Source organism: Ananas comosus, linkage group 14 (assembly GCF_001540865.1).
Source record: "Ananas comosus cultivar F153 linkage group 14, ASM154086v1, whole genome shotgun sequence".
Lineage (NCBI taxonomy): Eukaryota > Viridiplantae > Streptophyta > Magnoliopsida > Poales > Bromeliaceae > Ananas > Ananas comosus.
In genome coordinates this window covers 7,932,546-7,950,949 of record NC_033634.1, presented here as the reverse complement: position 1 = coordinate 7,950,949, position 18,404 = coordinate 7,932,546, and the positions used below count along the sequence as shown (strand labels likewise).

The 18,404-nt window shown below is 36.0% G+C and overlaps 1 protein-coding gene across 2 annotated transcripts in view; it reads left to right on the top strand.

The window, feature by feature from the left end:
• The window catches only part of LOC109720431 (protein MRG1), a 106,341-nt gene continuing 90,680 nt past the window's right edge, over window positions 2,744-18,404 (top strand). The window contains exons 1-4 of one of the 2 annotated variants that reach the window (XM_020247540.1): window positions 2,744-3,038; window positions 4,877-4,930; window positions 5,149-5,162; window positions 14,694-14,839. In XM_020247540.1, coding sequence (XP_020103129.1) covers window positions 2,874-3,038; window positions 4,877-4,930; window positions 5,149-5,162; window positions 14,694-14,839 — 379 coding nt within the window. In that variant the 5' untranslated portion in view covers window positions 2,744-2,873. The remainder of the gene's footprint in view (window positions 3,039-4,876; window positions 4,931-5,148; window positions 5,163-14,693; window positions 14,840-18,404) is intronic. The other variant, XM_020247539.1, reaches the window with a different exon arrangement.

Here is an 18,404-nt window from a genome sequence, read left to right as displayed (position 1 = left end):
GGACCACCTGCACATTGACCGCCCTGAGGTAGTAGGAGCGCAGCCTGAGCTTGTGGACATGCCACTAGGGTGTCGGTAAGTATTTTTTTATTTAAAATTTTCTATATACTATTTATTCATAACTAATATGATAGAAATGAATCAGGTGGAATACCAAGCTGGCTTTTCGGGACAATGTCTGGACTACTGACATTGAGTTTTATCGTGATCAGCTAGATCAGCAGTTAGAGTCTCAGGTAAATAAAAGTTTCTCAATCTGTGGAATTTTGTATTGAATGCTTATCTACTTATTTTTTGGATTGGAATTTTGTTGTAGTTTGAATTCCAGCAGGTTAGTATAGTAGTTTAAGGAACAAATATAGAGGGAACTAGTTCAAAAACTGTATCAAGATAGGCAAGTAGTGACTTATACACCTAGTATAGCATCAAGATAAGGCAAGTAGTGACTTATACACCTAGTATAGCATCAACTTAACTAATTTTGGGTAGCTAATGGCCTTACCAAGATGTAATTCAATTGTTTACTGAGTTGAGGGTACCATAACCCTTCCAAATCTGTCTCTCCAACAGCATATAACAGCACCCAAGCCCTCCAAAACCACAAGTTACAAAAGAAAGAAGAAAATGAACTAAAATGCAGAATGCTGAATATGGCATTTTGCAATGCGCTTTTGCGCTTCCGGCCAATTTTAGAGTACTACAGTTTCATAGCATGCTGCATGATGTACTAGTTGTCAATTCTCTACTTTATAAAGAAAAACTTGACAATAGTTCAATTTTGATAACACGAGATCAACATAGTCCAATTTTGATAACTAATCATATGTATTTTTCACAATAGATTGCATGGAGGCCTTATGATGACACAGTGTTAGAGACTTTCCTACCTTTTTATCTGGTAGGGTCCCAGGTTTGGCGATCGAGGACTACCTTAGTCTGCTTCCACATTATTGAGCTCCATCATCTCGATCGTGTGCTTCGACAGTTTGGGCTATTACAGCATATACCTGAAGCAGTGCTTGCTATACCTCGCATCAATTCACGAGGCAGAGCAGATGAGGATTGGGCGGCATACCATGCTTCATATATTCAGCGTTGAAATGAAAGATTGGTAGATATAGCAGAGGTGGCCCCTTAGACAGATCCAGATCCTATACGAGCTACCACTGTTTACATGCAGTGGTATTGGATGATCACCAGGAGGTGGATATCTACACCTGTACAGCGGCCACCCCTCGCATATCAGCCACGTGGGTACGTCGAGAGAGTATTGGTATGATTGTAATATATAATAGTTTTTAATATTTATTTTTATATATACAAGAAAGTTTCGTATAATCTTTTTGATGGTGCTTTTATTTCAGGTCGATATCGTGCAGAGATCACATTATACGATCAGATGTGTCTGCCGGATATTCCAGGAGGTAGAGTATTAGATGCCCTATCACATGTTGCCGATCAGATGGAAACAGTTTTGGAGACTTTACCTACGCTTCCACACACTGTACCTCCACGACCAGCAGACTATGGTGGAGCATCGACGTCCGGCCATGCACTAGTATATATTCCACAGAGGCCATCATCACCGATAGAGGAGCCACCTTATGCTGATGTTATGGACCCGGCACCAGCACCAGTACCACAGAATCCACCTCGAGCAGTTGATATTGTTTATTATAGACGCCAACGACATATCAAGTCTACCCGTATATTTCAGCCCTCCTCTTCAGCTCCTCCACGGCCTGACATACTACCGACACCTGCTAGTGCTGTGTTTAGCCGGTTATTGAGGGTGCTGCTATCGAGCATCTGGACCAGTTGGAGATCTTAGAGCCTTTTGATGAGCATGGTGTTGATCGTGGTCGCGGACGTGGTAGGCGACGTGGTCGAGTGAGTAGGAGGAGAACATGATATTATATTTTTATATTATTGTAAAACTTGCTTTAATTTTGGATATTCTGTTGTGATTATCTGGTATTGATACTTTATTGAGATTCTATTGGTAGTGATGTGTATATTGTACTGTTGTGTTGTGTTGTTGTGATGTTGTATTGTACTGTTGCGTTTAGGTATCTGCATTGTATTATTGCGTTGTGATGTTGTGATGTTTATTGATTTGGTTTTTTGCGCAAAAAATAGGGCTAAGGCAGGTTAGTTGTACTGGACACGGTGAACCATTCACCGTGTCCAATACAAATGCCCCTGACTTAGCCTTTTTTGGCTTAGTTCGGGGTATTTGTGTTAGACACGGTGAATTGTTTACCGTGTTTAGACACGGTGAACTGTTCACCGTGTCCAATACAAATACCCCACAAAATGGCTAATTGTTGGGTATTTGTATTGGACACGGTGAATAGTTCACCGTGTCCATTACACGGTGAACCGTTCACCGTGTTCAAACACGGTGAACCAATCATCGTGTCCAATATATTATTCACACCCTGACTTCGGTGTGTATAATACATTAGACATGGTGAACTATTCACCATGTTTGAACACGGTGAACGGTTCACCGTTTTCAACTTAAACACCTGGCCCCAGCCCCGAACCCGCCCCGCGTGGTGTTGATGTGATGCTTGTGTGACAGGATGAGGGCCATTTTTATAAAATTTTTTTTGACAGAGCTAATTTACAAAAAAAAAATTATCAGGGGCTATTTGTAAAAAAAAAGCCCTGGAGACTAAATTAGGTGAACCAAATTTGCCCTTACTTCTACCCGTACATGCGAGCCTCCCTTACAACTTTGTGGTCGGATTCACTAAAATTTCTCAGCCGGCGCCTGGGAGAGTTGCAATTATTTTCTGCTGGTTTCGTTTGGCCTGCGGCAGGAGCAGCGGAGGACAGAGGGAGGGAAAGCGGAGGGGCGAGGAGAGATGGGGAGCTCGAATACGGGCGGAGGGGGTGTTAAGGAGGAGGGCGCCATGGACGGCGCCAAGAACAACTCCCCCACGGGCTCCGACTCCCCGAACGATGGAGACACCTTCTCGGAGGGCGAGAAGGTCTTCGCCTATCACGGGCCCCTCATCTACGAGGCCAAGGTCCACTCCACCCTACCTAGGGTTTCTTGTTCTTCTTCTTCTTCTTCTTCCTGCTTTTTCTCTTCATCTCTCACTCCTCTTAGATCTCTTCCCAACTTCCTATTTTTCACGGTCCTATTCCTAGTCAGTTAAAATGAACAGCGTTGGTCTTGGAGTCCCATAGGGTTCGTACCTATTAAGTACCTGTGGACGTTAACTGAGTGATTCGTTGGATTTCGAGAAGAAAGAGGAGTATTTCTTGATAGATGCATTTAGGTAGAACCACACCATGTATAATATACTCTACTGATAATACACTCAACTGATAATGTATTGGAGTAGAGTGATTTTTTTGTATTGTTTTTTTCGCTGAGCAAAAGTGATGGAATATAGAAAGAAAAAGGAGTTCATTAACCTGCGCTCTTCCTCACACTGTAAGCTTGCAAGTACATGGTCTTTTAAAAGAACAATATATTACCAAGTATATATATCATTGCATAAGAAATGACCTTCATGTGCTCCGTATCAGACTATTAGGACGTTCTCTTATAACCTTTGGAATGACGTAGGTGATGAATTGGGGGTTTTCTATTCTTTAATAAATCTTTTTTCCTTGGATGTTGTCTGCTGATTATTCTAAAATGTGGGAGAATGAAGCTTTATGAAAGGCTTAAATTTTAGATTGAAATACACTTGTGATATCTATTATAAGTTAGACGAAGAATAAGTATAGCCTTTTTAATGTTGTAACCCACTAAGCTAATAGATACCGTACATATTATCTGGAAAATCTCTGTTGACTATGCTTTGATATGTTGTTGTGGAGTGGCCGTTCATTGGATATCCAAGTTGCCTTGCATATAACGGCAAATTTCTGTGTCGATGCATATTCGATAGCACTTAATGTTGTTGTCCATTCCATTTCAGTAAAATGCCAGGATTATAGAGACATATAGTGCACAAGATTTGTCATGTTCATTCTACGTTATTGATGTTTGTTCTGTTAGAGCAACAAAACCTACCTCGTTTGACCTTCTATTTTCCAACCGCTAGAATTGCACAATTTCTAAAATTTGGTTTCCTCATATATTATTCATTTGCCACATAACTAGGTAAAGTAGGAAGCCTAGTTGTTGTTGATTGACAAATATTTCTTATTCTATATTGCTAGCATAGAATTGATTTCTTTCATAAAGAAGAAAGCATATAATGCTGCTTACTTATCAGATACCAAGAAGCTTAAGTACTTCACATGTTTGATTATATTTTAGTTTGATAGTTGCTGTTTATATTGTAGTTGCTTATCATTCTAGAACTGTTATCATAACATAGTGTTTGCTTGGATATTTCTATCGCATGGATAGTGAGAAGTATCCGTTGGTATTTTCCTCACGTTCTTGGTTGGGGATAGTGAGCAAAAAGTAGGCTATTTGCCTACCTATGGGGATATCACAAATCGAACATTCCCGATGGAGTTGCTATCCCTAGACCCTAGGGATAGGGATCTCTTGGTGATATTTGCACTACCCAATTCCATGTGCAATTACCAACATTTATATTGCATCTGGCGAGGCACTAGTGATATCTATGACTACCCACTTCTATCTCCCTACCAAACACTATCTAAAAATTTTGTTGAAACTATTTCACTACTTGTTGATGGTGAACATTTTTGGTTGTCATAGAATTTATACGTATGTGCACGAAAGTAGGCAAGAGCCTGCATTATTTTACAAATCTGTTACATGCAATAGCAAGATTTGCTTATTTTCTTTAGTTGCCTGGTGTCATGGTTTCTTCTTTTATGAATGAATGTAACATCTGTAGATAATTACTTTTTCTTTTCTTGCCTTGTGAAGGTTCAAAAAGTTGAGTTTCGAGACAACGAGTGGAGATATTTCGTTCACTATCTTGTGAGTGCTTTTAACATTTTGAGGATAGTAGAAGCTTATAAATGTTTTGCTTCTTTTTTTCTCCTATGTTACTAGGGAGAGCTTTCTTGACCATTCCAATATTCCATAATGGACAAAACACCTTAAGAAGCTATTACTATTCCTTTTCATAAGTGTACTCTCAATTACTTGGAATTTGTATGACTTGTAAATTGTAACTTATGCATTTTGTCTTGCAGGGTTGGAACAAGAAGTAAGTATATTTCCGTGGAAGTGGTCTGAGTATTTTTCTTGACCTGCTTTAGCTATATCGTAATGTGGTAAATCTTTGAATTCTGTTTCTCTAATGTTCAACTATGCATTCTTGAAGTTTGGCTATCCAGTTACCTTAGCACGAGCACCACAATTTTTTTTTACTTCATGCTTGCTGCAATTTTTTTTTTTTTTGACTTTGCAACTATTGTTTCTGCACTATAAAGAATTTTCAACTAACATCATTGCATATTCAGACTCAAGTGTCTTATATAGATTAAAAAGTTAGAAGTTTTCCTTCTCTATGAACAAAATTAAGTTGTTGCATTTTCGTGACCAACAGTTGACCACTTATATTCTTTTTCCTTTTTTTTTTTTTGTTTTCTGGCTTCTTGAAGATGCTTATGATACTGATGCTAGGCAGCTAACCAAATTGGGGGAATTGAGAATTAGTATATATTCACCTATTGGTTCTTTTTTTTGTAATAAGTTAAAGTCAGTCATTGGTTAGCTTAGTCCGAAAAATTCTTGTTTAGAAGATTCAATTGTGATTACTTAGATTTATAATTGAATCGGGTCTATTTTTGGATCTGAAATTGCTCATGTTGCTCTAGTTTCGTGTGTCCAATTAGTTGATTAATTGGCTAGTTATTTTATTATAAACTTTTATAGCAATTCTCTATTAGCAGACTTACTAGATTCCATATTGTTAATATAGATTATAGGCTAGCTAGTAACCAACTTGCCCTACTTGGACTTGTAAATAAGGAAGGATGATTTCCTTTGATAAGTGAATTATTCTGTGGATTTTCTAATTTCAAACAGGAGTCCTAAGGATGGGAAATCTGCTGCATGGTGGAAACAGCATAGAAATGCTTTTTACCAATGGATTTAGAGTATAAGTTTCTCTATGTGAGGTTTTTTGTAAAGGAAACTAAGAAAAATAAAAGCTGCAGTCCTTTCTCCTTTGCCCTTTGTTTAGTTCTCATTTTGTCTAATTTTTTTATTCTCCTAAATCCTTAGAACATTTTCAACAGTGCATTGTAGAAAACTCTCATAGTCAGCCCAAATAATATCCAAAACAATTTTGCATGGGTACCATGTGAAGTTCTCATGAGCTTTGGATAACAAGGCTAGAGCATTTTGGTATTAGAGCAACTTCTGATCCTCAAGTGTCTTGCCAATTTCCTCCTATTGCACCATTTTGACAAAAGATTGATCACTATCAATAGTTTGACTACACGGGAAAAAGCTGAATTACATGGGCTAAGGATGGCTTACTTGGAAAGTCTGATTGATGAAGCATTTGTTGAGTTGGAACAATAAATTGAAGTTTAGATTTTTTTTTTTGTATTCTCTTTGGCTTTTTTTGGTTCGGAGTTAAGTAAGAACTAGTTATTCCCGGGATCGGGTTAAGTTTAGGATTAAGGTGAGGTTAGAGTAATTTTGTGTTTGGTTGAGAATTGGGTTTAGTCCAGATATAAGTAAAATAGTGTTTGGTTGGAGTAACTGGAATAAGAAGGATAGTGGGTTGTTATAAATAGAAAATAATTTTACATTTGAATTTAAATATTTATAATTTATAATTAAAATTTTAAATTTAAATTAATAACTTTAAAAATTAAAAAAATTTAAATAAAAAATTAATTTTTAAATCTCAAATTAAAAAATTTTAAGTTCTAAATTTTAAATTTAAAATATCAAATATTAAATTTTAAATTTAAAAAATAAAAAATAATAATTTAAAATTTAAAATTTAAAACTAATAATTTAAAATTATATGGCTCAATTTTAAGCTTACAAATTTTTAAATTAAAAAATTGAATTGGGGTGGGATTAACTTTATCCAACCCCAATTCCATGGGGAGAGGGGGAGGGGGGGGGGTGGGTTTTCTTGTGTTTGGGAGTAACTTAGGGGTTATTCCCCCCTAACCCTGAACCAAACACAGGCTTTAGAATTACATGGAAAGGTACCATTGGGGTTCTTTTTTACTTTGTTATTCTCTAAGCTACCGTTTGGTTCGGGGTTAAGGAAAAACTAGTTATTCCAGGGATAGGGTTAAGTTCAGGCTTAAGGTGGGGTTAGAGTATTTTTGTATTTGGTTGGGGGTTGGAGTTAGTCCAAGATAGTGAAAAATAGTGTTTGGTTGGAGTAGATTGGATAAGAAGGATAGTAGGTTATTATGAATAGAAAATAGTGTTTGGTTGGGATTTGGTGGGGTTAGGTGGGGTTAGCTAACCCCACCCAAAATGGGCTATCCCGGGTTAGGTGCCCATTTTGGGTGGGGTTAGCTAACCCCACCCATTTTTGGAGGTGTTTGGGGATAATATGAGGGTTAAGGGGTTATTCCACCCCTTAACCTCCAACCAAACAGAGACTAATGGAGATTTTGCTTATTAACGACTTGGAAGGCAACAGTTGCCTTCAAATCCCTCCTAAGCATGGAAGAGCAATGAATGGCTAGTCGTAAAAGCTCATCGCCACACTATTTTATCTTACTATGAACAATGGTTTGTTGTTTTCCAAGTTGTCATTCAATATGCTAGAAAAGAATCTTGTTGTACTAGATTTGTTTGTTAAATCATATTCGCTGAGGAGAAATTAAACACGAGATTTTGTAATTTAAACACAATTGAGAAGAACAATACTACAATTGGTTGCTCACTTTCCTATGAATTTTTTTACGGAAAAATATATGGATAATATATTCACAATACTGCAACTTGTTTTTTGAACTTTTCACTTAAATGATTTAGTCCTTGAGCCTTTTTACATTTTGGAATCACATCGCTTTCCTTGTTTTTCTGTCCAAAAAGCTTTAATATCCATTATGCCACTTGTCACACCCCTGGCCTTTTAGGGCGTGACAGTATGCTGCAAAATTTGGTATTTGACTCAATTTGGACTCAAATGCCAAATTTTACAAGGCTAATAGTATCTCTGGCACTACAGCTCAGCTACAAGCCATGATGACCTTGATCACCTTGGGACACCCAAGGTTTGGTAGGTCACCCACTGGCAATAAAATCCAAAAGAGAGCATCAAGAAATAAATATGAATACTATGGTCAAAGGGTAACTGATACGGTAGGAAGCAAAGTACACCCAAGATATAGTAACGGAGTACAGTATAGCTCTCAATAAACAAAGCACATCTCCCAAAACCAAAAAAAAGAGAAATGCTCAAGGGTAGAAAATAGCGAGCGCCTAGTAGTAGTGTACTGGTCATGCGTTTCACTCTCACCGATCAGCTGGGTGGTGAATGAAAGGCTAAGGAATTAGGGGCTCTTTGTCAGGTATTTAGAAAAATTTTTGCGTAGCACAGTCTCTGGCCCAACTTTAACAAGCTGAAACGGACTGTTAAGGAGGCCCGATTCCAGCCCTTATGTAGGAGAAGAAGGGTCACGAAACTGTTGCCATCAAGCATCCAAAACTGTCAGGAAAAACCCAAGGGTTATAGGCAACCCTTGAGTAAGCCTTGCATTTCTGAGGGCTCATTACTATGTGATAGTGGGTGAGTTAATGTAGGCTTAGTGGGTGAGTTATGGTGTGCTAAATTCATTATATCTTAGGCCTATAAATCACTGATTGAAAAAGCACTCCTAGGCGCTAGGCTCAAGGCCGGCGCTAGGCTCAAGGCCAGCGCCTAGGCAACCTCTAAGTGGGCGCCATGGCCAAGGCGCACACCTCAGGGGCCTAGGCTCCAAGGCGCAAGGCTCCAACAAGGCGTGCCTCATTGTTTTTTACATAAACGGGTTTGGATCCAGTTTCTATTGGTTTGGATCTATTTTTTACTGGTTTGGATCCAATATTATTGGGTTTGAATCCAGTTTTTACGGATCTAACAGGTTAAAATATCTAAAATAAAACCCAAAACCTAAACTAAACCCTAAACTAAACCCTAAACTAAATTTCTCTCCTCTTATCTGTCCGCTCTCCTGCTCGCCCTCTCCCTATCTTTTCGCTCGCCCTCTCCCTCTCCTTTCGCTCGCCCTCTCCTCCCGCTCGCCCCTGTCCAGTTGTCTGCTGTCCTTGGCGCTCCCTCTCCGGCTGTTTGCTGCTTTTTTACTTTTATCTATATTATTTGGGTAACTATAGAATATTTATTGTGGTAATATGATTTTATAGAGTATATTTAGTGCTGCTTAACAATTATTAGAAATGGTAAGAAATTTCTTGATTATTTACTTATTTCAAAATTTTATAAATGTGTGCGCCTGACCTCTCTCAAGCGCACGCTTGCGCCTTGCGCCTAGGCTCCAACAGGCCTTTGCGCCTAGGTGCGCCTTTGGCTTTTTTAAACACTGCTATAAATTGTAGGAATGGCTAAGGTCAAACACACAAGAGGCAGTGACCCTGGCTCTTGCCTGTTATATGACCTTGACTCAACCGAGACTCATCTCACACTTTCGATTGGTGATTGGCTTTGATATAAACTGTGATGCCTCACTTTCCTGGGGGTCACCAATTCTAGAATTACTCTAGCCCTAGGCTCGCTCAACCCTCTTAATTTCTTGCACCTAGCCACAACCCAAAATGCTATAGCCAGGTTAAGAGGTTTAGCTTTATTATACCTTATATATAGGACTACTCCAAATCTTGGTGGTGTCACACCCATTGCATTGATTTGATGCTTGAGGACATTGGGAAGATGCTTGAGGTGCATAAAACATTGGAAAGGACAACAACATTGAGTGGTTCTATTTATACCTGCACAAGTGTGGTCAACGTGGTGAGGCATTTCACAGCCCAAAGAGAGTTGCTTAGGCCCGTCGTTACGAGATCTGTAACGACCTTTCTTACCCTTTAACGGTTACACTTGCAAAAGAACGACTTCTAAAAAGATGTTCACATCAGATGATTGGACTAAAGAGTAAATGGGCAAAGGAACAAACGGGCAAAAATTTGGTCTTTTGTTTGTGTACTTCATCTAGTTTGCGGTGTTAAAAGATCAACAATGGGTATATTTTGAGGCCATGGACATAGCAAAGGAAGCGATTGGAAGGTCTTTTAAAGAGAGAGAAGAAATATAGTGGACTATTCAAGATTATTGATGATAGATTGGAATGCTGACTTCATCGCTTTTTGCGTGCAGATGGTCATTTCTTGAACCCGGAGCTTATTTTATTCAAATCCAAAAAGCCATAGAGATGAGGAGATTATGTTTGGTTTATATCAAGCTTGCAAAGATTGGTTCCGAAGTGTGAGACCTCAGGTAGTTCTATATATAAGATATAATAGGGTTGAATCTCTTAACTTGGCTTAAGCATTTTGGTCGGTGGCTAGGCCCAAGAGGTTAAGAGATTTAAGCATGCTAGGACGGGAGTAGTCCTAGGATGGGTGACCTCTGGGAAGTTGGGGCGTTACAGTTGGTATCAAAGCCAATTACCAGTCGAAAGTATGAGATGAGTCTCGCCTGAGTCAAGATTATACAGCGGGGAGAGTAAGGCTCTTATGTTGTTGTGTCACAAGGTTAAGGGAGAGCTAGGCCAAAAGGTTAAGGGAGTTAAATGTGCTAGGACGGGAGTAGTCCTAGGATGGGTGACCCTTGGGAAGTTGGGGTGTCACACGAAGTGCTCTAGAACAAGATAGAATATGTGATCAACTAAGCGTATATCGTGAAACACATGGTCTCTTTGGAACTAATATGGCAACTCGGCAAAGGAAAACAAAGTCATTAGGTGTTTTAGTTCTATACTAGTTATCAGTATAGCACTATTTTAAATTTATGTAGTAGACATTTTAATAGGTATAGTAGACATTTTAATAGGTATTATTTATTTGTAATAAGATTAGATAAGAAAAAAATATAGTCGATTACATATATTATTATTAATATAACATTTAAATAAACAGCTCAGTGGTGGAAATTGTTTGGATCATCAACACTAGACCTATAGAAATTTGCAATTAGCATTCTTACCTTACTTGTAGTGCTTCTAGTTGTCAGCGAAATTGGAGTGTATTTGAACATGTAAGTTATCTAGATTAAATAATCTTTACTAATTCAATATTTTATAGTTCTTAGTTGTCACTAAATTTAATATTTGAGACTTTGTATTATTTTTGTTATTTTAAATTGTTTGTTTATTTTTCAGCTTCATACCAAGACAAGAAATAGGGTCACACAAAAGCACTTAAATGATTTGGTGTATGTAAGTTATAATAGAGCATTGAGGCGGCGATATACATTGCGTGACACCATCGACCAATCTCAATGAGTTAAATTGGTGATAGTAATGAATGGTTGATTGGAAGAATGGATGAAGTCAACAATGATGAAAAGGAAGAAGATCATATTAGGGAGACACTTTGACATGGAGTATTATGGCTAAAGCAGTAGGGTGAATGTCACGCCCCGGATTACAGGTTCCCCGGGCACGCCGACAGATCCGCCGTATACAAAGAAATTTTTCCTGTATACGAAGCGATAGCTGTACCTGTAAATCAAACACTACTACGAACAGTAGTNCTCCTCCTTACTTCGGCCGAATGGAGAAAGAGAGAAGAAGTAAAAATGAAAATAAAAAAACTATACACCTCAGTTAAAACTCAATTGATAAGGATGCATGAGGTTAGAGTTACACGTGGCATCCTTATCCACTACTAGTCTACCAACTCAAATAAAAACAAAATTAAGGATACTACAGTGAATTAACCTACCCACCATATTAGATCACGTAGTTTCACCAAGTGCGGTGGTAAAGGAAAGGCAAAAGTTTCATCTTCTCGATTTCAGTATATTAGTAACTTTATAATGATGAAGAGCCTAATTTTCATGAGACTCTTGAGACGGAAGATGATGAAGAAGAAGACACTAGAGATGATAAAATTGACCTTAGAAAGGAGTATTCTTCCTCTAGTGATGAAGATGATGATTGATGATTGAGGACTAATTAACATTTCTATTGTGATGTATTTTGGCTGGATGCCTTGAACACATAGCTTTCATAATGTGCCCTTTTGATGATCTTTTGCTTGAAACTTTAACTTTTAATGCATGGTACTTTCTTAGGATCCGTGCTTATAATTTAAGGGAAAATTTCCTTTGTGCCCCTCTAAAAGCACGTATTTACATGGATGCCTCTATAAAAATGAAATATCTTAAATGCCCCTATAAATATAGAAAACTTTCAAAATTATCCTTCAAAACAATTTTTGGTAAAATCAACACTAACGGCAACCAAATACCAATTTTACCCTTTTCATAGTTGCCCTTTTAAATATTCTAACTATTACTATTGAGGGGCTAATTTCATTCATACCCCTCTAAACATTCAAAATATCAAGAATATCCCTTTTAATTTGATTATATCACAAATACCCTTACAAATATTTACTATCTTACAAATATGCCCTCGTTAACTTCCGTCTCTCCACCAGACATCTACTTTAGATAGCTTATCATGAATTAGTGAAAATGTCCATTTTACCCTGAAAATTTTAAATTTTTTTGGAAGAGCACTTTAATGTTATGAAACGTATAACAAATAGACTTTCAAAACTGCCCCTCACTAATAATTAGTTTAGATAAAGGTACTAGTGTTCAATTTAGCACTTTGTTGCCCTTTATTATAAAATTTTATCAGATGATCCGAGTTTTTCTTTAAAATTTTGTAAACAATGTTAAATCATTTTATTGTAATTTCAAATCTAGTAAGCAATTTTATACTCGATAATTAATGATAAAACTTTGTACTTTTTCCCTCAATTTATTCTTTTCATTCTTCATTTTAAAAAGATTTACAAACATTATTAATATTGAATAAGATAGAAATATTATCTTTTAGAATATATAAATCTTACAGAGAATCAATGTGAAAATCTAACTAAATAACATATACAGATTTCATAAGTAGGCCTAAATAATTATATTAACGGCTGATATTTAAATTTATAAAATTTTTAAATTTATAGGATATTTACAAAAGTTATAACTCATTACCAATAGTTGGAACATTTAAAAGGGGAACTATGAAAAGGGTAAAATTGTTATTCGGTTGCCGTTAGTGTGGCCTTTAACAGAAATTTGTTTTGAAGGGTATTTTTGAAAGTTTTCTATATTTAGAGGGGCATTTATAAGATATTTCAATTTTTATAGGGGCATCTATGTAAATATGTGCTTTTAGGGGGACACACAGGAAAGTTTCTCAATAATTTATATGCTTTAACATTAAAGTTTCCTATATGTTTGTGCTTACTAGTTATCTTTATGTTGGTCTTTATTTGGAGACAAAAAGGTATTTGTTCTTTACTTTTACATGTGTTATTTTGTTTTTTACATTATCATATATGATGTTTTGTTTCTTCTCTTCATCCTTTTCTTCCAAAAACGTGATTATTTGGTTAGTTATAGAGTATTTATTGTGATAATATGATTTTAAAGAGTATTTAGTGCTTGTCAACAATTGTTAGAAAGCAATTAAAGAGCCTCTTGTTTATTTCAAAATTTTATGGAAGTTTGTGCCTCACCTCTGTCAGGTTTGTCCCTGCGCCTTGCGTCTAGGCCCTAACAGCTCTTGCCTTTTTGATGAGCTCATGTTATTTTCTTTTACTTTTATTATACTTTAGTAATTGTCAGAACATTTAGAACCTATGTGTTTCCTGGTTTTTAAGTAGGATATGTTTCTAAAAATAATGAATATTATTACTTGAATTTTTTTTTCTTCATTTTTATGATTTCCTCTGGCTAAACTGAAAATATGTATCTCTGGAACCATCATATTGTATTTTGAGTTAGCCATCAATTTTTCTTTGGGCTTTTTTTGCATTTAGCCCCCTGGCAAATTTTTATTTTAAAATTAGCCCTGTCAAAATTTAATTTGCAAAAATGGTCCTGAGCTTGCCACGCAGGCGCCACGTCAGCGCCACGCGGGCAGGGCCGGGGCCTGTGTGTTAAGTTGCCATTCACCGTGTTTAGTACGTATTTTTATTGAAAAGAGGAATAGGGAGTAGAGATGTCAATAGATATGGATATCCGAAATATTATCCAAATCCAAACCCGAATAAATTATATATATATATATACATAATTTATTTTTATTTATTTATACAATATATAAAATATTTAATAATTTTTATTTCTTAGATCTTCATCCAACGGTATAGATTTTTAAAACCCGCTGGGTTCAGGTTCGGATTTCGAGTTTTTGGTCGGATATGGATATGGGTATGAATTTTTAAAATCCGTCGGGTTCGGATCCGGGTTTGGATTTTAATTTGATTTTCGGGTTCGGGTTCGGATTTTTGAAAAAGAGAAGAAAAGGAATACAAATTCCCTATTCCTCTTTTCAATATACGAAAATTACGTACCAAACAAACTACCGCCCCCAGCCCCGCCCGCGTGGCGTTGATGTGGCGCCCTAGGGCCATTTTTGCAAATTAAATTTTGACAGAGCTATTTTTAAAATAAAAATTTGCCAGGGGGCTAAATGCAAAAAAAGCCCTTTTTCTTTTCTTAATGCTATGACACTGTACTTTGCATTTCTATAAAATTTAGTTGTTGGTGATATTGAAACTTCAATGCCTACAGCTGGGACGAATGGGTTGGGAGTGATCGTTTGTTGAAATTCACTGAAGAAAATATCCGCAAGCAACAGGCATTGGAGAAGAATCAGCTATCGGACAAAACTGCTAAGTCAGGACGGTCAACACAGTATAAGCCAAAAAGCTCTAATGGTTTGTTTTACTCTATTTCTGTCCTGCACTGAGATTGATGAAAGACAAAGTTTTATCAAAGCAAAATTAGTGTGCTTTCGTTGACAATACAATTGCAGTTTATTATTCCAGCAAAGCAATATTGTGGAACCAAGGTGCTATTCATACTCTGCCCAATGCCTAACAAAGAACAAGGGGATTTACTTTAAATACGCTTGTACATTTTTATGGTTTCTAATCCTTGGAAGTATTCTTTGTTTTTTCGTTCACTTATTAGATTAACTGCTGTGGAAAATTTAAATAATCAAAGATATAAAACATGTTCTGCTTTGTCAATCTAAATTGTCCTGTTGGTTCCCTCATACGTCAGTAGCTAGTTAACGTCCTGAAAGTCTATAGAGCTTCAGCTTGTATATCTCATTTTCTATGTTTTCGTTTGAATGTCTAATTGATAGAATGATAGTAAATACATAATTATTAGTTGGTTTCACATATGTTGATTTATCATCCATTCAACTAACAATGGACAGACTATTTGTTTGTGTTGCTGCTGTTACGGTTGCCAAAAGTACCACATAGCTGCGTAGGTGATTTGTCTAGATGCTTTATTTCATGATTGCACTGCATAGGCATAAGCTGATTAGATGGCTTTATCCAGAGCTGGCACCTAAAACATTCTGCTGCTGTTTGGGCACCAGCTAGGTAATTGCTCATTTTTGCATTAAGAAAGCTATTGGTTTCTGACTTCTTAATCCCATTTGATCCATTATGTTTTCAAGGTGTCATAGAAGCAAGAAGGCATGAGATGTCAGATTAGCTCTTCTTTGATTTTATCCTTCTCGTACAATTAATTTGTCGGCATTCATTATGACACAGCGTGGCATTATGGCTGTCTAGGTACAAAAGCTTTGTTATAATAAAAATTATTTTAAAAATTAATTAGTATATAAAACAAAATATTTTAAAAATATTTTAATATATTCTAATAAAAAAGTTGATCTTTGCTCATCAAGTGAAAAAATTAATCAATCTGACATTGATCTTGACTTTTCATCAATCATGAATCAAAAGCTGATTAGATTGACATTAATATTAATTTTTATCAATTAGTGAATCCATGATACAAGTGTCATCCAAGTGCAGTAGTCTGGTAAGTTATATCATAAATTTTTGGTTTCAGACCAGTTAAGAATGATTCCAACACGGATATGATCCAACAAATGCCATGCTGTATACCATGTATACTTTTTAAGTATACCTTGAGTTTGCAGGAATTTTCATAAATTTACAGTGTTGGATACTCAGATACTCTTTGAATTTGATACGTAACAGGCAACTATTAGGCGAGTATTGATATCCGGTTCATATCTGATATCGACATACCAGCTTTTGCATAAGTACCTGTATATCATAGCATAAAGTCCTTTTGCTTTAGCCATATTTAGAATTGGATTTAACTATGGTTTTGGTTACTGTTATTCTCTTTGAAGTACTTGTAAAGGCTTAATATACATAAAAAAATATCGACCTATACTGTTCCAGGTCCATATATTCTAGCAAACAAAGTAACTTCCAATTTTGTACTTCTTCATAGCAAATAATTACCTATGGTTATCAATTAGCCTAAGCAAAGAGCTGGTTTGCATTGCTGTTGTAATAAGTATATTACACTTCTAGGTGGGTAAAAGTTAAGATAGGCCGTTTTGCAGGTCAAACTTTTCTTTTAAGTTGTTCTAGTTGGTTGAATTATGTTGCAAAATGTCTAGTTAGGAGCCTTCTCTTCTTGAGTCATGCTCTAGTCTGTCATGATGTAATGTATGTTTGAGTGGAATTTTATGTAGTCTATTGTATATGCATTTTCTTTTGTTTCTTACGGTATAGAGGTTCACATCTATCTGGAGTTAACTTGAGTTTTATTGGTGATTGTTTATTTTCTTAATGGTTTCATGAGTAGATCATCTTGGTTTGCCTTTGTTGTATGTTGATTTTGCTAAATGAGGAGACATTGATCTCTGAGAAACAATAGAGAATTTGGAATCCTATCAATTTCTAATTGATATTTGAATGTTTATTTAGTAAATTGTTTGGATATAATCGGGACTGATTTTAAAGTTTTAAAGTAATATCATCTTATGTTTTCACTGTTTTATATTATATACTGATTTGGGATCGATGCAATTTAATTCCCACTATTTTATTCTGAAAAAAGTCAAAAAGGTTGATTTCTTGTGGCATTTTTATTTATTTCTTTATTCTATAACCTTAATTAATCAGGTTTCTTTTTCTTTTTGTCTTTTAAATCCCTTTTAAGAAAGTTTCATTTTCTTGGATCCATATTTTGATTTAAACAGCAAATGGACCCCATTAATATCCCTTTTTTTATTTTTTTTTATTTGATAGAGGAGGATAGATTTGCTCAATTTAAAAGGTCTAGGGTTTATGTGCAATTATGCAACCCTAATTAATAAAAAGGCTCCTAATCTCTCTTTTTCTCCCTAATCGGCCGTTCTCTTTCCTTCTCTCGGTAACTTAATCTGCACGCGCTCCTTTCGCACACATGTGCGATCTCTCTTTTCCTCGTACGATTCTCGATCTCGTCTTTTGATACTGCCTCACTTCTTCCTTGATCTTCGTCAGTATCTTTTTGTTATGATCAACATCGTTGGATCATCAAAGGCACCATGTTCGTCGTCGTTTCCTTCATCGCCATCTAAAATGTTCTGTTGATTAATTTGACACTCGATGTTTGATCGAATGATACGCAAATTATTTAGAGGTAAGCGACCTAACATCTGTTATTTTATTTTTGGTAAAAAAAGTTATAGAAATATGTTACTGTAGCGAAAATCTCTTTTCGTCTAGTTTTTCAAAATAAGGGTTGAGCGTGCTTATAAACTACAAATCATTGAAAGAAAAAGATTTATAAAAAGTTTTGATTTGATTGCTATGTAGTTTTTAGAAAAATATGTGCTTAGAAATTGTGCTTATTTTAAAAAAAATTAGTATTTAATAATTTATTTTCTTCTAATTGTTGATTGGGTAAATAATTTTGAAGTCATGATGTCTCTTGGTATATTGCTATAATAATATTGGCCATGTCGATATGAACTTTGTAATAGAAGCTAGCTTTGATTTTGTGACGCACCTTTGATTTTGTGACGCACCTTTGATTGCAATTTTGTGACGTGCCTTAGGGTGCAATTTTGTGACGTGCCTTAGGGTGCAATTTTGTGACACGCATTCGGATGCAATTTTGTGATGCGTCTTTGAGTGTAATTTTGTGACGTGCCTTTGGGTGCAATTTCGTGATGCGCCTCCGAGTGCTATTTAGATTTATCTTCGAGTACTTTCGCTTTGTGATCGTGCCTTCGGTGTCTTTAATATGTATTTAGGATCTCGGCCAACGGGTCGCTTGTTACTGGAGACTTTAATTTTGAATTCTAATTTTTAAAATAAAAATGCTTTTGTTAAAATCTTATTTCTCTTAGTTTACAACATGTTTAAGACTAAAAATTCTGAAACGTGATTTGTTATAGTTTGTAAAACTCAGTCATCACTATCATATTTTCAGTATAAAAATTTATAT